Source organism: Trachypithecus francoisi, unplaced genomic scaffold (genome assembly GCF_009764315.1).
Source record: "Trachypithecus francoisi isolate TF-2019V2 unplaced genomic scaffold, Tfra_2.0 Lachesis_group4, whole genome shotgun sequence".
NCBI classification, from domain to species: domain Eukaryota; kingdom Metazoa; phylum Chordata; class Mammalia; order Primates; family Cercopithecidae; genus Trachypithecus; species Trachypithecus francoisi.
The window spans coordinates 47,681,652-47,709,164 of NW_022681469.1; the positions used below are offsets into that span (position 1 = coordinate 47,681,652).

The following is a 27,513-nucleotide window of genomic DNA, read 5'->3' on the forward strand; positions in this document are numbered from 1 at the left end:
GCATGAGACTTTCTTTACACTTTTACTTTGCAGACATTATATTAATCTAGAACGCCTTGTTTTAAATAATTTCTGAGATAGCAATCAACCCCTTCCTAAATTTAGTATATTTTGTGAGCAATCTTTGATAATTATAGCTTCCCTTATATGATACCCACTATTTTAATTCAGTCTGCAATTCCCATCAAGTTAGTATTAGAAAAAACAGTGGTGGGGCACTGCAGGAGGCTTGGAGTTGCAGAGTATCGAAAGCAATGCAGTTTCACATCACGTGAAAACCCTACCTCCAGCACCATGTAAAGAGTGTTGTTTGGCCATTTTGATGAATTTGTAAAAAGATAAATGTCACCCAGCAAAGAGACCCAATTTATTGCTAGTATAAACTCCATTTCTACAAAGGGAAAACCTTTAGACATTCTAAGATACCTACAAAATAATAAAATATTCAACTCCATTCTTTTCATTTTTCACATTCTGCCAAGTAGTGTCTTCTATGCTTGAATATTTATTGAACACTTCAGTATATACACCTTCCTTGTATAAAAACATTGCTTAAAAGAACAAATGTAATTCCCAAGCAACTAAGGAAAGGTATCTGGGATAATTTTAAAATTGAATCAATTTGTTTACAACTTTAGTTCTCAATATACAAATATTTTGATGTCTGTTTTTACCTAAATCTTGCCTGTCAGCACATATGACAGGATACTAGGATGGGTGTACTTAGAGAAGAAGAGAAAGATTTCACTTTATTGTTTGTTTAATAATCATTATCTGCCTTTCAGAATGAAAAAGACAGATAGGTAGATCCCAAAATATCCAATACAGGTTCATTTTAGTATCACATGGAACAAATGTTTTCTTTAGTCAATTGAAATGACCATGCATTTGGGTGCTACACAGACATAATGTGCAATCTCCTTGTTGCATTAAAAGAGACTCCACACAGTATAGTGGGCGGTCACAAAGCTGACTCTGCAGGTGGGCCTGCCTAAAAATGGAGGAAATCTTGATTCCTGATCAAAAACAGCAGTAAGTGGGCACAGTGGCACGCTGTAATCCCAAGAACTTGGGAGGCTGAGATAGGAATATCACTTGAACCTGGTTCCAGACCAGTCTGGACAACAGAGCAAGACTCCCAAAAAAATGAAAATTAAAAAATGGCAGAGTCAGAATACATGTTGAATTTAAAAGACTAAGTTTTGGAGGTGTAGCTGGTCCCAAGCTGTTATGAGCAACCCCGCTAAGGACTGCAGATGGCCGGGATCCAGGTTCTGAGTGGAGCGGCACAGTCTAGAGCTATAGCCGCACAGAGAGCTGGGGATTGCACAGCAGGGTCTAGATGCTTCTCTGCCTCAGTAGGTCATCTCCCTCTGTTGGCACAAACAGACATGACACTGTTGGCAGAGTCACATCTGAAAGATTATAATTAAAAGTATAAAGTTTAAAAAAAATAGAAGTAGTTTAAGAGTCATAATTTTAAAGAGAGTTTAGCAAATTGGAAAACTGCATTAGCTAATAGAATACATTTTGTTAAAAAGTCAATTAGAATAAATCAATCTTCTATATCATCCTTCTTTTAAAAATAGCTTTCCTGGGTATAAATGGCATTTGCTTCAAAATGAAAGAGAAGGGTCCCCCTCTATTGGTTTCTAAAGGGCACTATACTCTTCAGAATCCTGGAGCCTGACCTTTTTTTTTTTTTTTTTTTTTTTTTTTTTTTTTTGAGACGGAGTCTCGCTCTGTCGCCCAGGCTGGAGTGCAGTGGCCAGATCTCAGCTCACTGACTGCAAGCTCTGCCTCCCGGGTTCACACCATTCTCCTGCCTCAGCCTCCCGAGCAGCTGGGACTACAGGCGCCCGCCACCTCGCCCGGCTAGTTTTTTGTATTTTTTAGTAGAGACGGGGTTTCACCGTGTTAGCCAGGATGGTCTCGATCTCCTGACCTCGTGATCCGCCCGTCTCGGCCTCCCAAAGTGCTGGGATTACAGGCTTGAGCCACCGCGCCCGGCCCTGACCTTTTTTTTAAGGAATCAGATTCTAGTCTGTTCTTGGATTTAAAAGCAAACAAATATCAACATTAAAAACTTCCTTTTGGCCAGGCACAGTAGCTCGCACCTGTAATCCCAGCACTTTGGGAGGCCAAGGCAAGAAAATTGCTTGAGGCCAGAAGTCTTTTGTTGTTTGATCAATTTCCAAGATAATTTTTAGAACTCAAATACATTTATACAATTTTATGATCTAAGTAGGGATTTTTCCCCTCATGGAAAACAGGTTACTTTTGGCTGGGCACAGTAGCTCACGCCTATAATCGCAGCACTTTGGGAGGCCAAGGCCAGAGGATCACTTGAGCCCAGGAGTTCAAGACCAGCCTGAACAACATAGTGAGACCCTGTCTCTACTAAAAATAATAAAAAAGTAGTTTAGTGTTATGCGCCTGTGGTTCCAGCTTCTTGGGAGGCTGAGGCAGGAGGATTGCTTGAGCTCAGGAGTCAAAGCTTCAGTATGCTGTGACTGAGCCAGTGCACTCCAGCCTGGGTGACAGTGAGACCCTGTCTCCAAAACAAAAAAAAGAAAAGAAAATGGGTTAAATTATACTAACACAGAAGTTCTGCTTCTATACACATGCTTAAGAAAATTGAAAATACATATTCACACAAATACCTGTACCTGAATCTTCATAGCAGCATTATTCATAATAGCCAAAACACAGAAACTGCCCAAATGTCTATTAACTGAATGGGTAAACAAAATACAACATGTCTATGCAATGATACTTAGCAATAAAAAGAAAAGAAATACTTATATGTGCTACAAAATGGATGAACTTTAAAAATACTATGTTAAGTAAAAGCTAGTCACAAAAGGCCAGCACATTGTATAATTCTATAACAGGCAAATCCATAGAAACAGAAAGTAATTTTGTGATTGGCTGGGGGAAGGGGAAAATAGGAAGTAACTGCTAATGAGTATAGGGTTTCTTTTTGATAATGATGAAAAGATTCTGAAATTAAATTTTGTTAATGTTTGCACAACTCTATAAATATACTAAAAACCACTGAATTGCACATTTTTTTGCATATTTTTAAAAAGTGGATTTTGTTTTATGTGAATTATATCTCAATAAAGCTATGTTTTTCTCAGAAAAAAAAAAAAAGTACTGATAAGGAAGATGCTTTATTTCTTGGAGTCCCAAATATCAGCCAAAATTTCATTTTATTTTAAAATGGCTTCTTAATAGCATTGAATGCCTGCATTCTTAGAGCAAATGCCCCGATTTTTACAAACTGTTATGTATAAGTGTTGTTTTAAAATATATTTCATTTACTAGGATATTTGAATATTTATTTGGGGGCTCCTGTAATAGGCAGAGAGGGATGTATTGTCTTTTATTTTACCAAGCAAATTAATTATCTTTTGAGTAGAATTTTTAAAATACAGCATCAGATATTGTAACTTTTATCTAGAAAGTTTTAAATATAGAATTGTATGGGGTCCACAATTATAGGTAGCGTCTGCCATAACCTTGTGTTTTTCAAAAGATCATGATTTATTTAGGGGTTTGTGGGGAATCGAGGTAGTTTATCCAGCCCAGTTCCTGCTGCATTTCCTCTACCTGCCTGCAGCTGCCCTTTCCTTGCGGAAGAACTAAGCCTCTGCCCATGACTTGTTTCTTACTCCCTCACTGTGGCCTGGAGTTCCTCTTTACGGCATTTTACATAAGAACCTCATAGAGCTGAAAAACATGGAAAACCTTGGGCCTCAGCTCCTCTAGGCCCCAAACTGATCTTCCCTTAACTTGATGATCTCCAGGGCCTGAGATCCCGCAAGCTTTCTTGGTCTTGGTAGCTCCTGGGCGTTTTTCCTGCATACACGAGGCTGTGTTCAGTGTAGAAAGAGCCCAGGGTTTGGACTCAGACCAGAATTTCAATCTAGTACACGTGGACAAAGTATTTCAAAACATTAAGCCGTGGCCAGGCGTGGTGGCTCACGCCTGTAATCCCAGCACTTTGGGAGGCCAAAGTAGGCAGATCAATGCCTGAGGCCAGGTGTTCAAGGCCAGCCTGGCCAACACAGTGAAACCCCATCTCTACTAAAAATACAAAAATTAGCTGGACATGGTAGTGCACACCTGTCATTCCAGCTACTCAGGAGGCTAAGGCAGAAGAATTGCTTGAAGTTGGGAGATGGAGGTTGCAGTAAGCTGAGATCATACCACTGCACTCCAGCTGGGGCAACAGAGTGAGACTCCATCTCAAAAAAGACTTTCAGCCCTGGTTCCCCAATTATAAAATGGGGTGGGGTAGGGGACAGTGACTACCTGTCAAGCTTGTATGAGTTGAATGACACGTGCAGTGTGCTTCGTCAGTGACTGTGCTCAATTACAACTTCATTACCATTAAAATGTCAGATCCATCATTATCTAATCAGATCATTCAGGTACTTTTGGGAAACCTTCCCATCTTTCCAGCTGTCTTAACCTACCTCAGAAATAACCTTCACCATTCTTACCTGAAGGAGAGCATCATGAATGGTAGAATACTCATACACACACACACACACACACACACATACACACAAAAGAAAAAGCAGACAACAAATTTACTTTTCCTCCACGTTGTGAAATTACCCATGTGAATTTGATATGTACTTTATAAAAATAATCTTTACACATGTGCTTATTAACATTTAGAGGGAATACAAGTGTTTTGTTTTCATACTTTGGTGCTCTGAGAATCCACCTCTTTGCGCCTCATGCAAGTGAACAAGAAAGAGTGAGGCATTCTATTGAGTCTTATGAAATGCAGTAGAGCGTGAACTCATGATGTTTATCTGCATTTTTAACAACTGGGCAAACTTTTCAGATTGTTCCAGCGTATTTTTTGTTAGAGTGTCTTGGTATGAGACATGTGGTCAGTTACTGCCAGTGTCATGTTTTTTAACTTTGTCTGTAATCCACTCAGTTATATAGCCCTAATTTCTTTTTTGCTTTCGTCTCCAGAATAAGGAGTTTGTGTGTCGAGGGCATGACTACGAGAGGCTGGAAGCCTTCCAACAGAGAATGCTGAACGAGTTCCCCCACGCCATCGCCATGCAGCATGCCAACCAGCCCGATGAGACCATCTTCCAGGCAGAAGCTCAGTGTATCCGCACCTACAAGAGCTGGACTCAGTGAGATTGCACTGGCTCTTAGCTGCAGAGCATTTTCATGCAAGGTTGTTCAGCCACCAGTCCCTTTTCAACAGCCACATCCTTACTGCTCCCTGTTTTCCGTCATTTTAATTTTAGCTTAACTGTTTATGAATAGAACTTAATTGTTCTATTTATTATCATGATGTCAGTTGAAAGAACTCTCTTGAAAGAATTTTTCCCTTTTAATTAAACCTCTTGAATAGCTCAACCCTGCCTTTAAAGCTCCTTTCTAGTGATTTCCTTTAGAATAAATTTCCTTTGACATATCCTGTGGAAACTGCTTAAGTTCAAGAAAATCATAGTATTATGCTTACTGGCACATATTATTTGCCCCTCCCCCCACCCTGATATTTTTATTTTAGAATGAGGAATGCAAGAGAAAGAGCTACTCCCAGCCGGGCGCGGTGGCTCAAGCCTGTAATCCCAGCACTTTGGGAGGCTGAGACGGGCGGATCACAAGGTCAGGAGATCGAGACCATCCTGGCTAACATGGTGAAACCCCGTCTCTACTAAAAAATACAAAAAACTAGCCGGGCGTGGCGGCGGGCGCCTGTAGTCCCAGCTACCCGGAAGGCTGAGGCAGGAGAATGGCGTAAACCCGGGAGGCGGAGCTTGCAGTGAGCTGAGATCCGGCCACTGCACTCCAGCCTGGGGGACAGAGCCAGACTCCGTCTCAAAAAAAAAAAAAAAAAACTACTCCAGTATCTTTTGGGGGCTTTTAGATATGGCATCCTGAACAGCCTTTAATCCGTGTTGTATAATTCATACTCTTATTGTCTAAACACAAACAACTGAACTAAAATTATATAGGTATTAGAGACAAAGGCAGTTCACCCCAGCACTCTTTTTCTGAACCCCTCTGCCTTTTCCTGAAACTGATGGTCTTAAAAAACACCTAAAACTTCCACTGACAATTGTGAATACCATTTCAAAGCAGAAACCAAAATGCAAGACATGCAAGAAAGTACATAGGAAAAATATTTTGCTATCTTTCTTTAAATAAGAGAAGGAAGTAAATATACAAGTTAATATGATACCCCTTTAATGTAATTTTTAAAAATATAAACTATAACTAAACACCCTGCAAATGAATACAAGATTTGGGAGAGAAGTTATCACAGATGTGGGAAGGCTAGGGACACAGAAAATCACACAGATAGGTGGAATTCACTGTCAGTGTTCTAGTTTCTGTCTTTGGTCATGCTTGCATAGGTATTTACATGTTATTATAAGCAAACAATAAATTTAAATGGCTCATGCACAGACTAAGATATGTCTCATGAACAAGGATTAGGATTATCCTGAGTATGTAAGGCCTAAACCATTCGCATCTACGTACACACACACACATACACAAATTAGTGATATCTAAATTCAGAGGTCATGAAAATTTCAAGTCATGGAAATTTCAAGCTGATACTTCACCTACCTAGAACTAGTTCAAGACCTGTAGTTTGAGATGTGATTTGCTAGAACTGAGTTCTTGGCATCTTCTTGGTAATTTTTTAAATGACTTCTACTGAAATGGAAACAGAAGATTCTTACCCATCCTCTTCTCTCTGCCATAGTTCAGCCCGAGCCAGACTTCCATGGATTGCCAAGTCAGGTTCTCTCCTTGACTCTTTAATCCTAGATTTGCAGATATATGCTGTGACTCCCATTCCGGAGAGCCAGGAGGTCCTGCAGAGAGAGGGTGTTCCGGACAACATCAAAAGTTTCTATAAAGTGAATCACATCTGGAAATTCCGCTATGACCGACCATTTCACAAAGGCACAAAAGATAAAGAGAATGAATTCAAGGTACCATGCAATTCTTATTACATGCCAACTCCTCAGATAGACTGCAAGCCCCTTGGGGTGCAACCCTTGGTAAATATTTACTCAGAATAGTGTCAAGTGACAGAAACAGAAGGGACTATATAAATCATTTAGTCTTGTGGTTCTGCAGCTTCACGTGTATCAGAGTGACATGGAGTACTCCCTAACCAAGCAGCTTTCTGGTGCCCAGCTCAGGAATTCTGAATCAGTTGGTCTGGGAGGAGGTTCTAAAATCAGCTTTTTTGTAACAATTCTGATGCTGGTGGTTCTTAGACTAGTCTTTGAGAACTCCTGGCTGAAGTCAGTCCTCTCATTCATTTATGTTGAACCAATTGTGGGAACCTTGGGATGTTTATTTTCACATAAAGTTCAATGAATAAAGAATATGTAAGGAACAGAGAAAAGGAGTTCCTGAAGACAGAACAGTTGGGTAGACTGCTGGTACGGTGGGTAAGTTATGTGCCATCTTTTGCTGCTTGTTCTTGTGAGAATAGTGTGTAATCAGAACTTCTCAGGACTCCGAGTAAAAGCAAATCTTGGATTCTTTGCATGTGTTGAGTTCTCTGCTCTCAGTAGTTCCAACATACCGTCCTACTTCAGCACCCTCTCTGCCAGAAAGGGGCAAGGTTTCTCATAGCCCCACTGCAGAAAAGGGGCAAAATTGTTCACTATATAAATTAGAGTCTGCCCCTTTCTTTGCAAACAATGATATAGTGAGACCCCCCCAGTTTATTTCGTACCTAAATGAAGAATGCAAAATTAGCTTATTTTTGTGAGTTAATTGGCTTAGCATTTTTCATCACAGATGTTCCCTACTTAAGCTAGGAAATGTGCTCCTAACATGATTGTCTCATGTTAACTCACTTAGCTCTGCCTGTGTCTGTTCCCAGTACTCCCGGAAGTATTTCCAGGAATCATTCGCAACCAAGAGGAGATCAAAAGGGGAAGGTTTTGCAGAGTTATGACAGGATTGAATAAAGAGCAGTCCCTTGTGCCCAGAGATTCAGTGGGCTAAATATCAAGGCAAGGAGCCCATTGGAAAACAACAATGGGATAGTACTAAAAAGATCCATGATCATTTTCTTGTTTTTTTCTGGAAACTTACGTTTTTCTTTGTGACTTCCAAAATCAATTACAGATATAGCCAGTTGATGATATAGTTCTTCTTGCAGTTGCTTTTAGTTAAAACATAGTCAGAAATCCACTGAAATCAGGCAATTGACTTGTTCAAAGTCACCTTCTAGTTACCGGTAGCCCCAGTCCTAGAACTCACATTTTGTGACTTCTTCATTGTTTTTTCCACCATACTACATTTCCTTGTGGTTGTCACTTTAAATCTGTATCAGTAGTGCAGCAATCTCCCTAAAAAGCAATAATAATAAATCTGGCTCCTGATTCCTGTGCTTTATAGCCCTCAGAATCTGGCTCCAAACTGCCCCTCCAGAAGTCTCATCTCCACCACAACCCACTCACCCCTCCTCCCTCTCAGCCTCCGCGACACTCAGCTTCTCTCTTCCTCTCCCGCCAAGCCCTTTCGCAAGCTGCTTCTCCTGCCAGCACTGCTACCCCCACTCTCCTCCTGGCAAACTCCTACTCACTCCTCAGAATGCAGCTCACGCATCGCCCCCTCTGAGAACTGCTGTCCTCCTCCCCCAGGCTGGCGTGTGCGCCTGCATCCCCCTCTGTTGGCCCCCAGAGCCTTGAACATCCCTTTCTCTTCACTCTGAGCTCTTATTCATCTGCTTACCTCCCTGTCAGCACCAGAACACTGCGAGCTCTTGTCACAGGATCGCTGTCCTATTCATCTCAGCACAGCTTGGCTGGCCCAGAGAAACTCTTCCATTTTTTTTGTTGTGGTGGTGGTGGTTTGAGTAAATGGCACTATTTCAGGAATTTTGTAAAGTGTATTATCCTCTTGGGAATACACTTGGTTTAAGTAAGAAAGATGAGGCGTAGATACTAAAACCTGGTTGACAAAAAAGAAACCTGTCATCAACAGCAACTCGTACCAAAAGCAGCATGGTTTCACATGTCCTGGGGTTGCTGGTCCTGGCCAGAAGCAGCCCTGGCTCTAAAATACAGATTTGCCTCTATTAAGGGCAGTTCGAACAAGCACAAGAAAATGTGGCACAGTAGATTCAGCAACAGAGAGGGAGTCAGAGGTCCTAGTGGGTAGGCTCTAGTGCTGGCTCTATTGGTAGTATAGCTTTTGAACAAGTCACATTGCTGCTTTAAGACCTAGTGTCTTCAAATTTTTTTTTTTTTTTTTTTTTTTTTTTTTGAGACGGAGTCTCGCTCTGTCACCCAAGCTGGAGTGCGATGGTGTGATCTCGGCTCACTGCAAGCTCCACCTCCCAGGTCCACGCCATTCTCCTGCCTCAGCCTCCCAAGTAGCTGGGACTACAGGTGCCCGCCACCACTCCCAGTGAATTTTTTGTATTTTTAGCAGAGACAAGGTTTCGCCATGTTAGCCAGGATGGTCTCAATCTCCTGACCCCATGATCTGCCCGCCTCGGCCTCCCAAAGTGCTGGGATTACAGGCATGAGCCACTGTGCCCGGCCATGTCCTCATCTTTAACATAGATCACGCTGTGTGGTTCCTAAAGCCTTTGCTTCCCTTAGGACTCTTATTCTACTCTTACATTAACTGGCTGATATATTGACTGGCTGACCCTTCTAGATATAAATGGCTAGATGTTAAGGAGTGAAGAGAGTTTGAATTAGAATTTTGGAGAAATAGCAAAGAAAATAACATATAGCCTATTTTTGTATTTTTAAGCTTGCTGTTTGAAGTAGGAGCTCATTTATTCCACATGGAAAAAAGCTTGATGATATACAATGGAATTGTTAAAATCAGCTTCAGCAGTATCTCACTGTGATAGTTTCATGAGTGCTTGAATGAAGACTAAAGAAAGGCTGATGGGAATAAGGAAAACCTGGTAACAGTGGGTAACAAACACTAGTCATGGAAGTAGCTAGAAAGAAGGGCAACTTGGGGGACCTTAATGTGTTTTGTGTTTTGTAGAGTCTCTGGGTGGAGAGAACGTCATTATACTTGGTGCAAAGTTTGCCTGGCATTTCTCGCTGGTTTGAAGTGGAAAAACGTGAAGTGGTAAGGATCAGAGCTTATTCTCAAGCACTTTCTCATCATAGTTGTTCACTTAGAGTTATGCCTTATATTCGTTACTTCTCCTTTGACCCAGATTCTCTGGAAGCACTCATAGTAAAATAGTGAATGTTTATAGTATTGACCGCTATTACCAAGCTGAGAAGGTAAACATTAATATTGTCCTAATGCATCCAGACGGAGGGATTCCTTGAAAACAACTCAATTTGCTACATGTAAAAAAAACTACTCAGGCCCTTGAGTTAGGAGACTTGGAATTCCAGCTCTCCTAATTGCTATGGCTGTGTGACCTTCAATGCTTATTGTGTCAGACCAGTGCTAATGCTACCTGCTTTCTCTTAATTATCATATCAAAGCTATGAAGTATATATTCTTATCCCTGTTTTTGCAGTGTTTATCAAGAGGTCAAAAGCCTTTGCCAGAGATCACATAGCAAGATGTTGAAGAGAGACTCCAACCCAGATATTTCTGATTCCAAAGCCAATTATATTAATCTCTTCTAGCTATGGTTTTCTTACAGGCTGAAGGAGGCTAATGTCAAGTCTCTGCCCAGTGCCCGATGCACAGTAGGTCCGTGTTGTTACAGTTCCCAGTAGAAAGGGTGGCAGCATATTAGTCTCACTGAGCAGTCCTGATCTACAGTGGGTGCCGCTACAGAACCTGGCAACCACAGCTCCCAAGAACCCTCGGGTTGTAAAATGTGACCACAGCTCCAGTCCCCAGTTGTGGAGAGCAAGGAGAGCAGCAGCTGAAGGCAGCCACATCCAGGGTGGGACCCCACCCAGCTGTCTGTGCTGCTCTTCCAGCTGACAGCACCTCGATGTCAGCCACAGCCTCGCAGTCTCACAGCCTCCCTTGCTACATCCATTATAGCCATTTATTAACTTTATTTCACTTAGTGGAAATGTTCATTTGTTTCACTGCAGAAATAATGTGTTTGTCATTCGTTTCTGAGCCTGGGTCTCGCCCTTTCATCGCTGTAGTTCTCTAATAGGAAGTGTGCCAATTGTGCAAATATAATGTAATTCATACTTTATTTAGGTCACAAGCCTATTCCTTCAATCCAGTAGAAAGAACAGCTCCTGACCAAATTGTTTTTCAAGAATTGTTTGTCTTACCTGAAATGTCTCAGCATTGAAACTACTCTCAGCCTATCATGTTCAATTAGGCTAAGGATTTGAAAATTGAAATTGAACTCTATTCAGCAGATTACATCAGTATAGTTGTATTCTTGTCCAGTCTTAGGTCCAGAGTCCCCAAAAACTGGCTGCTTACACGTTGTGCCCTGGTACCTTCCATGGAAGAGGGGAGACTGCTAAACGCAGTGCTCAAAAAGTCTTATTATGCTTCCCGCTGAATGGCATGGGTCCAACTTAGAGAAGTGTTTTTAGTCATCCGTCCTGCATTAATGATTCAGAGAGCCTTTAGCTACTTACTACCCAGAGCATTAAATCCTGTGAAGTCTCACCAATGGTCCTAGCCCTTGGAAATGTCATACACACATACAATGCTAATAAAAAATAGCATGCTGATAATGATAAAAGGAGCATTACTAAACACAACCTTTCAAACATCAGCTGCCTACTTTATTAGAATATGTAATCTTATGTTCTGTCAAATGGAACAAATCAAACTCAACTGTTTTGTTCCCTGAACACAGCCCACTCTTAACAGCTTTTGTGTTTTTCTCTTGCTCTTGCTGCCTAGAATGTCCTCACTGTCGATTAAAGCTATTGGTTTCCTGGTTTAACTTCTAGTATAGAAGGTCTTCAAGAACAGGGACAGGTAGTAGGTACTCAATACAAATACATCACATTGAATTGAAATTCCTTATCTGCAGATGCCAGTGTCTGAAACCCAAGAGATGCTTTCATTTGACTCCAAAGCTCATTTGCTGATAATACACCCAAGCTTTTCTAATGCAAGTCCATTTATTAACTGTATTTCAGTTAGTGTGAAGGTTCATGTGTTTCACTGTAGAAATATTTTATTTCCTTTTTTGTTTGTTTTTGAGACTGGATCTTCCTCTGTCACCCAGGCTGGAGTGCAGTGGTACGATCATGGTTCACTGCATCCTTGACCTCCCGGGCTCAAGTGATCCTCCCACTTCAGCCACCCAAGTAGCTGGGACCACAAGCATGTGCCACCACAACTGGCTACTTTTCTGATTTGTTGTAGAGATGAGGTCTCACGATGTTGCTCAGGCTAGTCTCAAGCTCCTGGGCTCGAAGAGTCCTCTGGTCTTTGTCTCCCAAAGTGCTGGGATTACAGGCATAAACCATCATGCCCGGCCTTATTAATGTAACGCATTTGATTAGAGGAACCTGCCCTAGAACCTGCTGGGGGTTATGTAATATACCATATATGGCCCTATACTGCCTTTCTAAAATCTGAAAAGTTCTTAATTCTGGAACATATGGCACCAAAGGTTTTAGATGAAATTGGGGACCTTTATTTTCTAATTCATAGACCTCCTCAATAGCTTATATCAATGCCTTTGAACTGTCGTTTCCTCTGTAGTTTATTATTTTCAAAACTCAAAAAAGTGTTTTTGTCCGGATTAAAAAATAAGATCATTTCAGCTGGGAACCATGACTCACCTGTAATCCCAGCACTTTGGGAGGCTGAGACAGGTGGATCACCAGAGGTCAGGAGTTCAAGACCAGCCTAACCAAAACGGTGAAACCCCGTCTCTAGTAAAAATACAAAAGATTAGCTGGGCGTGGTGGCACGCACCTGTAGTCCCAGCTACTTGGGAGGCTGAGGCAGGAGAATTGCTTGAGCCCGGGAGGCAGAGGTTGCAGTGAGCTGAGATCGCACCACTGCACTCCAGCCTGGGCAACAAGAGCGAAACTCTGTCTCAAAAAAAAAAAAAAAAAACTAAGCTCATTAAAAAATTTTTAATCAAGACAAACATTTATAGTTTAGAATCCATAAATGATTTTTAAAAAATCCAACTAAAGATCACGATAATATTGTCATACCACATCCTGCCCATCAGAAAACAATGTGCCTGTTTCTAAATACTGTATACCCAGAAGCTAACCAGTCCTCGGTGCCCCCACCGATAGCGCCACCTAGTGCCTGATTACTGCAATAGCCTCCTAAAACATTAGCTTTCCAACCCTTATCCCTGTAGTCTCTCTCTTTTTTTTTTTTTTTTTTTTGAGACGGAGTCTCGCTCTGTCGCCCAGGCTGGAGTGCAGTGGCCGGATCTCAGCTCACTGCAAGCTCCGCCTCCCGGGTTTACGCCATTCTCCTGCCTCAGCCTCCCGAGCAGCTGGGACTACAGGCGCCCGCCACCTCACCCGGCTAGTTTTTTGTATTTTTTTAGTAGAGACGGGGTTTCACCATGTTAGCCAGGATGGTCTCGATCTCCTGACCTCGTGATCCGCCCGTCTCGGCCTCCCAAAGTGCTGGGATTACAGGCTTGAGCCACCGCGCCCGGCTCCTGTAGTCTCTTTTGTACTTCGCAGCCAGTGACCTTTTAAAACTTAAGTTATAGCATACAAAAATAGAGAAAATATATAATGATATAATGAACCTGACTTACCCATCATTACTTCAACAGCCATCAAAGAGGCCAATTTTGTTTCATCTACACGTCTACCTGCTCCCTCTCAACTGGACTGTTTTTGAAGTAAATCTCAGATGTCATATCACTTCATCTACAAATATTTTAGTATTCATATTTATTTTTAAAAACCTGAAATATTGTCACATTAAAAATTAACAGTAATTCCTTGATCATAAAATGTACAGTGTTCGTTCATACTTTACCGAGTCTTTTATTCTGCATTTTAGACCAGCCTGGGCAATGTAGTAAGACACCATCTCAACAAAAAACTTAAAAAATTAGCCAGCATGGTGGCATATGTCTGCAGTCCTAGCAACCTCCTACTCCAGAGGTTGAGGCCAGAAGATCACTGGAGCCCAGGAGTTTGAGGTTACAGTGAACTATGATCATACCACTGTACTCTAGCCTCAGTGACAGTCTCAACCCTGTCTCTTTTTTTTAAAGAAAAATTATATATTTTTAAGCTGGGCATGGTGGCTCATGCCTGTAATCCTGACACTTTGGGAGGCCAGGGCAGGCAGATCAATTGAGGTCAGGAGTTCAAGACCAGCCTGGCCAACATGGCAAAACCTTGTCACTACAAAAAATACAAAAATTAGCTGGGCATGGTGGATCACACCGGTAATCCCAGCTACTCAGGAGGCTGAAGCAGGAGAATTGCTTGAACCCAGAAGGTGGAAGTTGCAGTGAGCCAAGATTGTGCCACTACACTCCAGCCTGGGTGACAGAACAAGTGAGACTGTCTCAAAACAAGAAAGAAAAATTTTATTTTTACTCTGTTATTCGAATCCAGATTTAAATAAGGGCCATGCATTGCGGTTGATTGAAATGTCTTCTAAGTCTCTTTCAAGCTATACGTTTCCCCTTGCATTACTTTCCTTATTTTTTTGTTGAAGAAACTAGGTTGTTTATCCTGAAATGTTTCCTTATGTGTGGATTCTGCAGACTGCATCCCAGTGAAGTCATTTAATATGTTTCTCTGTCGCCTATATTCCTTGTAAATTGGTAGTTAGAACTAGAGACTTGATAAAATGTTTTGCTTTTATTTTCACAAGACTACTTCATACTTGGTGTTGTGTGCTACTTACTGGTTGTCGTGTGTGTATGTATGTGTGATGTTGGCAGCCACTGGTGATCATTGGCCAGACCCATTAATCTTTTATGGGTCACAAAATGGTGATATTTTATCATTTCATGTTTACTCATTGGAATACTTCTATAAACAGAAATGTCCTCTCACTAAATATTTGATTACCCTGAGGTACAGTAAAGATAATGCTGTATTCTACAAAAGTGATCAGAGGGGTTTTTGTTTGGTTGGTTTTGTTTTTAGTATCATTAGTAACTCATAAGCATATTTGTTTTGTTTTAATCCATTGCAGTTTTTCTTATTAAATTTCAAAATGTTCCATCTTTGCCTGTTGGGAGCCTCTTCAAAACGGCTCCTGAGTCTTTTTTCACAGTATCCAAGTAGTCTTTGTTACTGAACTAACACACAGGATCTGACTGTCAAATTCCACACAGGACTCAGTGACCCCTCCCAGCATCAAGCTTTGCTAGTAATTTCAAGGCAGGCAGGATGCTCAGATAAAGCAGTGAGATTTCTGAGCCATCACGCATGCCAGGTCCTTCTTCCCCACATCAGTAATAATTCAGAATTATAGGTGGAGTCCCTAAGTGAGGTTCACAAGGTTCCTCATTCAGAAGCACATTTAAATGATGAAGTGTCAATTATGAAACATTGCATTTTCTACTCCAGAGAGTTAGTTGTAAAGCTTCTCAGGGACATTCTGTGATCATGCCTCATGGATTCTGGTTTATTTACTTAAAGAAATCCTTTGACCAGGGACTTCCCTCTTGGGCATTCCGTAAATAACATCTCTTCTCCCTAGCAATTATTTTTAGTCTGTTTACTTGAAGGTTCAATTGACAAAGAGATAAGACATAGTCACCTGTCTTTTCTGTCCTCTAAGGACATTCCCCAGTAAAGAAAATGAATGGGCCGGGCGCGGTGGCTCAAGCCTGTAATCCCAGCACTTTGGGAGGCCGAGACGGGCGGATCACGAGGTCAGGAGATCGAGACCATCCTGGCTAACATGGTGAAACCCCGTCTCTACTAAAAAAAATACAAAAAACTAGCCGGGCGACATGGCGGGCGCCTGTAGTCCCAGCTGCTTGGGAGGCTGAGGCAGGAGAATGGCGTAAACCCAGGAGGCGGAGCTTGCAGTGAGCTGAGACCCGGCCACTGCACTCCAGCCTGGGCGGCAGAGCGAGACTCCGTCTCAAAAAAAAAAAAAAGAAAATGAATGGATCACAGGCCAGATACTTTCATGTTTGCTTCCCAGATAGTTGAAGGACTTCCTGGTAAGACAGGTGGTCTAGGATCACTTGAACGTCTCCTGCCCTAGACCTGAAAGCAGCTATTTCTCCAATGACTCTTTATTCATTTTAGTGGTAAACAGTATTTAGAGATTGTAATCTGAGGGATGGAGGAAAGTAATTCTTGGTGAACACTCTATATCACGTATCTTTGCACACTTCTTTGACCGTCCCCTTAGATTTCCCTAGAAGTGAATTAATCAAAAGTATCCCCACTGTAACCATTGATTCATGGATCAGCAATGGGATATATAATTTACACCCTGTCTAGAGGGGATAACTAGTCTTAGGAATACTTATTTCCGCAGTATCTTCTCCAACACTAAGTGTTGTATATTTTAATCTTTCCAAATAGACCAAAATTATACTGGGGTTGGATATTTTGTTTCAGCATTTTTTGAATACTAAGTGAAGATATGTTTTCATATATTGATGTATTCTATTTTCTTGTGTGAATGCACCACTCATACCCTTTGTCTCTTTAGTACTTGGCAAATATTAACATTTTGTCTATCCTTCATGTTGGAAATATTTTCCAAGTCATTTGTATTTTGCCTATGTTTATTATATCTTGTTTTATTTACTTTCTAGAAAATTTGATTTTTAATAGCATTTGAATTTACAAAAATGAAGATTGCTTTTTTCTTATAGCCAAAAGTACATAAAATCTATTGTAACCATTTTTAGGTGTGCAGTACCGTAGTGTTAACTATATATACATTGTTGTGCAACAGATATCTAGAAGTTTTTCATGTTGGAAACCTCAAACTCTGTATTCACTCAACAGCAGTTCTCCTCTCCCCTTCCCCCTAGCCCCTGGGAACCACCATTCTATGTTTTAAGATGTTTTGCTTACTTTTTAACTTTCAGTTACTCAGAGCTCTCAGACTTTTCCTTTATGGTTTAACTTTTGTGTTCATAAAACAAAGATTTACTGTTACAAATAATCTGAAAGTAAATACCCATTTTCCACCATTCAGGTAAAGAAACAGAACATTGCCAGTCATATCCTGCAGGCTTCCCATGCACCCCTTCTCAATTATAGCTCCATCTTCACCATAAAAAGTAGTCACTATCCTGACTTTTATGGTATTCATTCCCTTGCTTAGTTTATCACCTATTTGCCTCTCTAAACAAGTCAATTTGGTTTTACCTGGTTTTGAACTTTATATAACATACTACTTGTGTTCTATTGAGACATATTTGACTCTGTTATTTGTAATATTTTTCCATGTTATTGCATGTGACTGAAGTTTGTTTCATTGCTGTATGCTATTCCATTCCATGAACATATCACAATGTTTATTCTCGTCAATGGACATATGGATTTTGGAGATTATGAACATTTTTGTATATGTTTCCTGGTATACACATACAAAAACCTCCTACTCCACTTTTCCTCATATGCCTAGAATTTCTGAATCATAAGATATAGATATACACACACACACATATATATATATATATATCTTCACCTGTTTTTCCAAAGTGAAGTTACCAACTTGAACTTCCAGTAGCAGTAATCAAGAGTCCGTTGCTCACAATCTCACTCTCATCTGCTGTTGTCATTTTTATTTTTACCATTTCAGTGGGTTTTTAGTAGTATGTTATTGTGGTAGTATTTTTCACATCTTTGATCACAAATGAGGCCCAATACCTTTTCATTATTTGTTTACTGGCCATTTGAATGTATTCCTTTGTAAATCGCTGTTTAATTCATTTGTTCATTTTTTATTTGGTTGTTTACCTTTTTCTTACTGGTTTTTAAGAGTCCTTATAAACCCTGAACATGTGCTTTTTGATGGTTACACATGTTACAAAATCTTCTATGTTCTTGCTTATCTTCCCTTCTCTTTGTGTCTTTGATGAATGTTCAGTCTTAATATTTTAGGCTTTTTCAGTGTTGGTTTAAGATGATCTAAGTGACCTTTAAAAACTCTAATTTGTTTCCTTGCCTGCATGAACCAATATTTAAATATGCTTCTTGTAATCCTGAATTACTTGATTGCTGAGAGCTTGGCAGACCTTCTCTTCAAGGAGAATGTCAATGGCAATAGCAATCCCAGTGACATACATTTGAAGAGCACTTTTACCATTTTCACAATTAGGTCCTCCATACAGCCTGGAATTTTTAAGTCATTATGATTCTATTTGGCTCTCCAACAAATAGATCCTGCAGTATATATTATCTTGTTTTCTATAATTCCCAACTGTGTGCCATCCTGTGCCACCTTATGGTGCTGTTATATATACATATGAGGTTCATATGGCATATGTCCCATCTTCCCAACTGGGCTGAAAGCTCCTTGACATCAGAGGATCCATAAATGCATCTTTATATCTCCCCTGGTGCTTTGTATCAAATAAGCATTGAGAAGGGTGATAATATTCAGGGTCTCTGAATATTTAACCCTTCAAAAGAAAAAAAAACTGGTTGTAAAAGACATGAGATGCTTGGATATTATTTTAAGGATTAAATTGGTTGTTGCAGTGCTAATATAGAATTGATGATTATCCAAACCACATTTCAATGAATAAGTATAATTACCTACCCCTTTCCAAACCTTGCTAGTGAACATCCCACTTGACTTCCACATCCTTGTCTATTCTACAGAATGGCCCCTGGTAGAGATATTGATGGAAGCCAAGGGGGAGCGCAGATAATTCAGAACATGGATAAACTACTTTGTCTTTCTTCTTGAATGTCACAAATTCAATATATATTTATGTTCATTTGCTTCTCAGGTAGAAATGAGTCCACTGGAAAATGCAATTGAAGTGCTGGAAAATAAGAATCAGCAACTGAAGACTCTGATTAGTCAGTGTCAGACAAGACAGATGCAGAATATTAATCCCCTGACGATGTGCCTGAATGGAGTTATAGATGCTGCAGTTAATGGTGGTGTTTCCAGGTACCAAGAGGTAAGGATTAGGTATTGTTTCAGAGAAAGTTTTCAACTGTGAACCCTTCTTAGGGTTTCATGAATCTTTTTTCAGACTGTGTGCCTATATCAGCACGCAAACCACAGGGCTGCAATTGACACAGAGTCCTTTGTTAAACAGAGCAAAACATACAGTCATTTGTAATTGCCCAGTAACTCCATTTTCCCAACATGTTATATTTTGATAATAAAAATGTGTGTGTGTATTCATTCTTGCATGAATAAAAGTAGAAAGGACATTAGGACTGTTTAATAAATATCCACCTAAAATAATTTCTCTAAGCAAAGAAGTTCATGGGCATAGAAAAGTCTGATCTGGGCTGGGCTCAGTGGCTCACACCTGTAATCTTTGGTTTGAGACCAGCTTGAGCAACACAGGAAGATCCTATCTCTATTAAAAAAAAAAAAAAAGGCCGGGCGCGATGGCTCAAGCCTGTAATCCCAGCACTTTGGGAGGCCTGGACGGGCGGATCACGAGGTCAGGAGATTGAGACCATCCTTGCTAACACGGTGAAACCCTGTCTCTACTAAAAATACAAAAAAAAACTAGCTGGGCGAGGTGGCGGGCGCCTGTAGTCCCAGCTACTCGGGAGGCTGAGGCAGGAGAATGACGTAAACCCGGGAGGCGGAGCTTGCAGTGAGCTGAGATCCGGCCACTGCACTCCAGCCTGGGCGACAGAGCGAGACTCTGTCTCAAAAAAAGAAAAAAAAAAAAAAGACCAATCTTGCTTAGATGATGCTTTAAGTGGACCTTCCATCTGCTCTCTTAACAGAAAGATACAGTACCCTGGAAGGTAAGGCCACCATCTAGGTCACACTGAATCTTAAGGCAGTTTATTTTAGGATACAAGCCATATAGCTTATTGATTTGGGTTTGTTCTTTATTTTACCAAGGGTACTTATTGTACAATCACTGATCTTCCTTTAACAATTCTTATGTTTCCATTCTGACCAACCACCTACGCTCATAATCAGCCCATCTGTCCCAAAATGTGGTTTATAATGGTGTCATTTCCATCAAGATGCCAGGTCTTTAAAAACAACTTGTCTTTGACTTGTCTTGTAACTCCACTGAAGTAGACTGATTCTCCTTTCCCTTACTAGGCATTCTTTGTCAAAGAATATATCTTAAGTCACCCTGAAGATGGGGAGAAAATTGCACGATTGAGAGAGCTGATGCTTGAGCAGGTAAGGGAAGCAGAAGCCAGTCCCCTTCTATTTTGCCTGGATATGTGCTCGCTTACCTAGAGCCTCCTCTGCATGGTTTCCTGCATCAGTGGTCTAACTGAAGCTGGCAAGCAAGGGTTACAGATTCCTGTAATATATCCCAACTTCTAATTTCTACATTTTCTTCCCACTGTGATGCAAAAATTAATTTAACAATGAGTAGACTATGGCAGCCAGTTACAGGTTGAGTATCTTTTATCCAAAATACTTGGGACGATAAGTGTTTCAGATTTTGGAATATTTGCATATACATAAGGGATATCTTGGGGGAGGGACCTGTGGGGAAAAGAAGGAAAGATCAGACTGTTACTGTGTCTACATAGAAAGTAGACATAAGAGACTCCATTTTGTTCTGTATTTGAGATGCTGTTAATCTGTGACCCTACCCCCAGACTTGTCCTTGCAAGAGACATGTGCTGTGGCGACTCAAGGTTTTAAGGATTTGGGGCTGTGCTGGGTGTGCTTTGTTAAACAAGTGCCTGAAGGCAGCTTGCTGGTTCTAGCGCAATGCTGCTCTTTATGCACTAAAAAGGTTTATGGAGACGTTTACATATGCATATCAAGGCACAGCACTTTTCCTTAAACTTATTCAGGTCACAGAGAACTTTATTCATATGTCTTACTGCTGACTTTCTCCCTATAATGATCCTATTATCCTGCCTTTTAAGATCCTATTATACTTCCTTTTCTTTAAGATGGTAACGATAATTATGAATAAATACTAAGGGAACTCAGAGAGGGGTGCCGGGCATGAGTCCTCTGTATGCTGAGCGCGGGTCCCCTGGGCCCACTTTTTCTTTCTCTATACTTTGTCTCTGTCTCATTTCTTTTCTCAAGTCTCTCATTCCACCTAACGAGAAACGCCCACAGGTGTGGAGGAGCAGGCCACCCCTTCAGGGACCCAAGTCAAATAACAAAATTTATTATTTCATATACATCTGATACACATAGCCTGAAGGTCATTTTATATAATATTTTAATAATTTTGTGCATGAAGTTTCGACTACAACCCATTACATGAGGTTGGGTGTGGAATTTTCCACTTGTGGCATCATGTTGGCACTCAGAAGGCTTCAAATTTTGGAGCATTTCTGATTTTCAGCTTTTGGATTAGGGATGCTCAACCTGTGAAACAAACAGCTTCATGTGGTGTCTTAAAACATTCTTTGAACATTCTCCTCCTAGAGACTTGCTGTAGGCTTGATGCCAACTCCAAATATGAGTGCATGAATGAATGAGATTGTTACGTAAGCATTATAATAAGGAAGTGGGCAATCAATAGACCTTGCTTTAAAGCAGTGTCATATTTTGCAAAGTAAACCTATAGATTACATGATATGGACAAAACTAGATACAACTCATCATTTTCTACCCCAGAGAAGCGTGGTTTATTTTATTTATTTAGAACCGTCAAGTACAAATAACTGGAATGAGTAATCTGTTGCCTACTGTGTCCCTATTGATAGCTCTCAGCCTGAAAATGGTTTGAAAACCTCTGAGGTAGGAGACATGGTTGGAAGCCTGTGTTAAACAGGAAATAAAGACATTTGATTCCTGTGAAAAGTGGAATATGCGTGATGAAATGTGACAAAGGCATCTCTTTCTACTCAATAATGCCAAATTAATAAGTAAAGCATGCTCTTTGGATTAGAAAATGATGAGGTTGGGTCTGGTTTTCATGCATTTTTTATGCTCTGTAGGCTTAGTCCACAAAACCTAATACTGCCTGGAAAGAGGTGGCCATAGAAGACAGAGAAGAATTACTTGAAGCTGATCTGTAAGGAAATAAAGAATAAGTCAAGTTCCCAATGTGACTCTGGGTGTTTGTAGATACTAGAAGTGAGCAGTTTAGGTCATCCAATACTTAGAATTATGCAATGACTTTAACCTTCATTGATTTTTAAAGATCTGTGTTTTACCTCTTATGAATGGTTCACTTCATCCCAGGACTGTATCTGCTGGATTCAGCCTGACCGAATTATTTCCCCAGAATTAAATGGTAGCTCAGGGTCAAGAAGACTCCCAAGAAAAATAAAACCAGGGAAGCTTTATTTCTTCGATGTCCTGCTTGATTATGTTCCTGAAACCTCGTGGAAAGAGCCATGGCCTAGGAAATGTGAGATTTCTATTATAAGACAAGCAGTGCACACATGACTGTCAATGTGACCTTGGCCAAGTCTCATCATCTCTCTGGGGAGGTGGACTGGAGAGGGCACCATCCTTCTCTGGACCTCTGCAAAGTAGTTCAGATAAACTCTGTAGAGGACAGGGACGTGCACCACCCCAATGCTTCTTCCAGAACAGCCTTACTCTGCCTCAGCTGCAGGAAATGTGGCTATCGACAGACATCTCCAGCTGTCAGGCCCTTCAGGGATTGCCTTGGCTGCAGAGAGCCACTTGGCCCAAGGTTGCTACCTTCTCAGTGGTGCACTTCCCAGACTGAGGAAGCAATAGAAAGCCTGGCCGTTTGGGCCCAACACAGGACAACTCCAACAGACCATTAAAGGTCCAGAGGTTGAGGTAGGAGGATCATCTGACACCAGGAATTCAAGACTAGCCTGCGCAACATAGCAAGACCCCACCTCTACAAAAACCTAAAAACTAGTTGAGTGTGGTGGTGCATGTCTGTAGGCCCAGCTACTTGGGAGGCTGAGGTGGGAGGATCACCTTAGCCTAGGAGTTCGAGGTTGCAGTGAGCTATGATCACACCACTGCATTCCTTCCTGGGAAGCAGAGTGAGACTCTGTCTCTAAAAAGATTAAAATACGAATAAATTTTTTAAAACGTTCCAGAGGTCCCTTGGGTTTGGCAGCAGCTGACAGGACTGCTGTGCAGCCCAACTTCTTTTCTTGTCAAGTCTGGCTTCTGTCCCTCCCCCTGACAGGCATCAATCAATCCCAAGGTACACCCTTATAAATATTATGATCTCCATGCTGGAGTCTGCTTCCTAGCAGACTTGCAACTTGCAACAATCTGTGAACAAAAGGGAGGTCATCATCTAATGCTAGTGTTTAAAATGGAGAAGACTGGGGGCCCCCATGTTTAGATTCACCTCCTACATCCCTTCCATGTCCTCATTGGCACAGATGTGGCCTCTTCCTTTATGCCTCAGACACACTTCACTCCAACTGTGCCTTTCAAAGGCATCCTTGATATTTGTTATGCAAATGTGCTGGCAGTGGGCAGCATCCAGAGCCACATCCCTTAGGGAAGGTGCTGGATGCCCCAGCCCGCCAGGGTCAGTCCTGTTTGACCTGAGCTTTCAACCTAAAATCTTCACAAGCTGCAAAGATTAAAAACAGCAACAATAACAACAAAACCTTGTGGTGATGTAGGATTCGTTTTCCTTCCAGTCTGTGGAATTTGTCCTTTTGACCATGTTAGCATGGGGGGCACTTTTTAAATACAAAAGATAGCTGCTGCTCAAATCAAAAGAATCCCACACTATTGATGGTTGAACAAAGAAAGGTTGAATGTTTACCCTCATCTCTTCGGATCCTCACAGCAGGAAAGTTTTTTAAGTAGGACCTGCTCTCTTGTTGAATTATAAGTGAATATGAGTAATTTTTTTTTTTGGTTTTTTGTTTTTTTGTTTGTTTTTGAGACAGAGTCTAGCTCTGTCACCTAGGCTGGAGTGCAGTGGCATGATCTTGGCTCACTACAACCTCCACTTCCCAGATTCAAGCAGTTCTCCTGCCTCAGCCACCCGAGTAGTTGGGACTACAGGCATGTGCCACCACACCTGGCTAATTTTTGTATTTTTAGTAGAGACAGGGTTTCACTGTGTCGGCCAGGCTGGTCTTGAACTCCTGACCTTGTGATCAGCCCGTCTTGGCCTCCCAAAGTGCTGGGATTACAGGGGTGAGCCACGCACCTGGCCAGGAATAATCTTTTTAAACAAAAACAAGCATAGAAACTGTCATAGAATTCCTTTTCGTTTTTCCCATCCTCCCAGGCAGATTCTGAAAGTCTGTGGGAGGGATGGATGAGCACAGAGGAACCTGATGGGACAGAGAAGGGAATTGTCGGGGAGAGGGTGCCATGCAAAGAAGAGATCCTTAGGGGAGAATTGCTGGCCCTCTTAACAGGGAGCAGTGCCCGCCCCTGTTCCTTCTCCACCCTGGGAAGAGAAGGAAGTGTCCAAAAGACACGTAACTGTTACGAAGCATTGTAATTATAGATCTAAAATATGTGGGAAAGAAGCCTGGGGGAGTAGGAAAATTAAGTCCGAAATCAAAACCAAGTTCTAATCCCCATTTGTCTTTTATCCATGAAGGATGTTTCAGATCCTCAGTTTTTCTTCACCTGTAAAGTGACAACTGTTCCTACCTTGTCAGAGGCAGAGGATTAGCAGTAATGTAAGCAAACTGCATAGTAAAGTGTTCGGCCCATAGCAGGCACTTAGTGAGAGGTAGTCATTGATGTGAGGTTTTTTCCTTATATTGTTAATTAAGGCACAGATTCTGGAATTTGGTTTGGCCGTGCATGAGAAGTTTGTACCTCAAGATATGAGACCCCTTCACAAAAAGCTGGTCGACCAATTCTTTGTGATGAAGTCGAGCTTAGGGATACAGGTATGTACACTTAGGCGTCCATGGCGGGGCAGCCTGACCACTGCCGTTTGCTTGTTAAAGGGATGATGATATATCCAATAGTGACATCTTTTGGTTTTTCTACCAAACTGCAGTTTTACCAGGGAGCCCTCAAATACAATTGCCTTGTCTGCTATTTGCGAGGCTTTCCTTTTGGGAAAACACAAATGTAAGCGAGGAAAAGCCAAATAATTCTGGAACTTGCTTTAATAGCTCCCTATGTAAAGATTTGATGACAATTAGGATGTGTGTCTAGTATGCTAACCTATCTCATAAGTAATTTTGCCCATATCATTACTGTAATGAGATATTTCCTTTACTATATCTTTAGGAGTTCTCTGCTTGTATGCAAGCCAGTCCTGTCCATTTTCCTAATGGAAGCCCTCGTGTGTGTAGAAACTCAGCACCTGCCTCTGTGAGCCCAGATGGTACCAGGGTAATTCCTAGACGCAGGTAAGTCATATTCCAAATTATCTTACAATTTGGCCTCACCCACAAGATGATCTGGAATGGTTCTCTCATTCTTTATGGCACAATTTGTCAAATACGCTCTTTCTTAATGAAATAACTAACCCACGAGGCAGCTGCAGACATCTGCCACTGGTGAAACAGCAACAGCCTGAGAAATAAATAAACTCAAACATTTGATTGTATTGAGGCAAACAGGAGAAAACAAAATGGGATATATTCTCCCCCCCCTTTGGTTTCATAGCATTCTAGCACATGATAAAGTACAATTTGGAGACTGAGTTAATGTCCTTTTTTTTCCCCCGAAACAGCCCATTAAGTTACCCAGCTGTCAACCGATATTCTTCCTCCTCACTGTCCTCACAAGCTTCTGCCGAAGTAAGCAATATTACAGGGCAATCAGAAAGCTCTGATGAAGTCTTTAACATGCAGGTACTTAATTAGCTTTTTGTCTGGTTGTGTTTATTCCTTTTCTGTCTCAGTCATGAGTGTTTCTGTTCATTCTGCTATGTTGATGAACAGACCAACAAGCAAGAACTTGGCTTAAGGACAGACCTTTAAACACTCTTCTTGCTTTATGGGTCTCTAGAGTCTACAAAAACGTTTCTCTTAAAACTGCCCCATCGCTCTAAGACGACATCAGCAAGCGATGGAAAAGCCCAGGCACTCTGCACAGAGTTCCGCTCTGAGACCTGCCCCAAGTTCCTTCTGCAGTCCAGGACTCTCAGAGTGTGTCGCCACTTACTAGCTGCCTCTTAGCTTGCCTTTTTATTTATTTATTTTACGGGTCTGACTCTGTCCCCCAGGCTGGAGTGCAGTGGTGCGATCTTGGCTCACTGCAACCACCGCCTCCTGGGCTCAGGCAGTTCTCGTGCCTCAGCCTCATGAGTAGCTGGGATTACAGGCATGCATCACCACGCCCGGCTAATTTTTGTATTTTTAGTAGAGACAGGATTTCACCATTTGGCCAGGTTGGTCTCAAACTCCTGACCTCGAGTGATCCACCCACTTTGGCTTCCCAAAGTGCTGGGATTACAGGCGTGAGCTACTGCGCCCAGCCCCTCTTAGCATTCCAAAATGGCTTTTTGTTCTTTAAGACGACATGATTTGGCTAGGTGCAGTGACTCATGCCTATAATCCCAACACTTTGGGAGGCCGAGGTGGGCGAACTTGAGATCACTTGAGATCCGAAATTCGAGACCATCCTGGCCAACATGGTGAAATCCCGTCTCTACTAAAAATACAAAAATTAGCCGGGCATGGTGGCACACGCCTGTAATCCCAGCTACTCGGGAGGCTGAGGCAGGAGAATCACTTGAACCCAGGAGGAGGAGGTTGCAGTGAGCCGAGAGCACATCACTGCACTCCAGCCTGGGCAACAAAGCAAGACTGTCTCAAAGAAAAGAAAAAAAAATACACGATTTGAGGGTCTGTTTTAAAATTCTCTTTACTTAGGTACATGTCAGAAAGTTTCCAAAGTTTTTTTTTTTTTTTAACACAAGAAAAATGCAGTTTTTAGGGATTTTAGAGCCAGTATAACTCCTGCAGTTTTTAGGGATTTTAGAGCCAGTATAACTCCTGCAACCAAACATTTTATTTAAACACTACTAATATGGCATTTATGATAGTTCAGTAAGACTAAGCTGAAATTTTCCTCGCCACTGTCTTTGAAAAACAGGCATAACACATATTTCCAAATTCATGCTTTGAACTTTTTTTTTGAGACAGAGTCTTGCTTTGTTGCCCAGGCTGGAGTTGCAGTGGCGTGATACTGGCTCACTGCAAGCTCTGCCTTCAGGATTCACGCCATTCTGCTGCCTCAGCCTCCCAAGTAGCTGGGACTACAGGTGCCTGCCACCATGCCCGGCTAATTTTGTTTTTGTATTTTTAGTAGAGACAGGGTTTCACTGTGTTGGCCAGGATGGTCTCGATCTCCTGACCTCGTGATCTGCCCGCCTCAGCCTCCCAAAGTGCTGGGATTACAGGCGTGAGCCACCATGCCCAGTTAAACTTACTTTTACAGATAACGAGAAGGCACATTTTATGCCTTTTAGAAATACTCACCTATTTTTGGGCCCTAGGCTGGAAGTCTGTCTACTTATACCTCAACCAAGGAATGCGCTGCTAACTGGTACAAAGTCACAGTATGTAGCTGAATCTAACACGAAGGCATTCCTTTGGCAGGAGTCAA

At 41.5% G+C, this 27,513-nt stretch overlaps 1 protein-coding gene across 4 annotated transcripts in view; it reads left to right on the plus strand.

Moving 5' to 3' along the window:
• DOCK4 (dedicator of cytokinesis 4) overlaps positions 1-27,513 on the plus strand; it is a 485,368-nt gene that overhangs the window by 442,103 nt on the left and 15,752 nt on the right. For 3 of the 4 annotated variants that reach the window (XM_033195053.1, XM_033195057.1, XM_033195055.1), the window contains 8 exons: positions 5,002-5,143; positions 6,826-6,992; positions 10,036-10,122; positions 18,839-19,015; positions 20,140-20,223; positions 24,717-24,836; positions 25,186-25,307; positions 25,634-25,754. In XM_033195053.1, coding sequence (XP_033050944.1) covers positions 5,002-5,143; positions 6,826-6,992; positions 10,036-10,122; positions 18,839-19,015; positions 20,140-20,223; positions 24,717-24,836; positions 25,186-25,307; positions 25,634-25,754 — 1,020 coding nt within the window. The remainder of the gene's footprint in view (positions 1-5,001; positions 5,144-6,825; positions 6,993-10,035; positions 10,123-18,838; positions 19,016-20,139; positions 20,224-24,716; positions 24,837-25,185; positions 25,308-25,633; positions 25,755-27,513) is intronic. The other variant, XM_033195056.1, reaches the window with a different exon arrangement.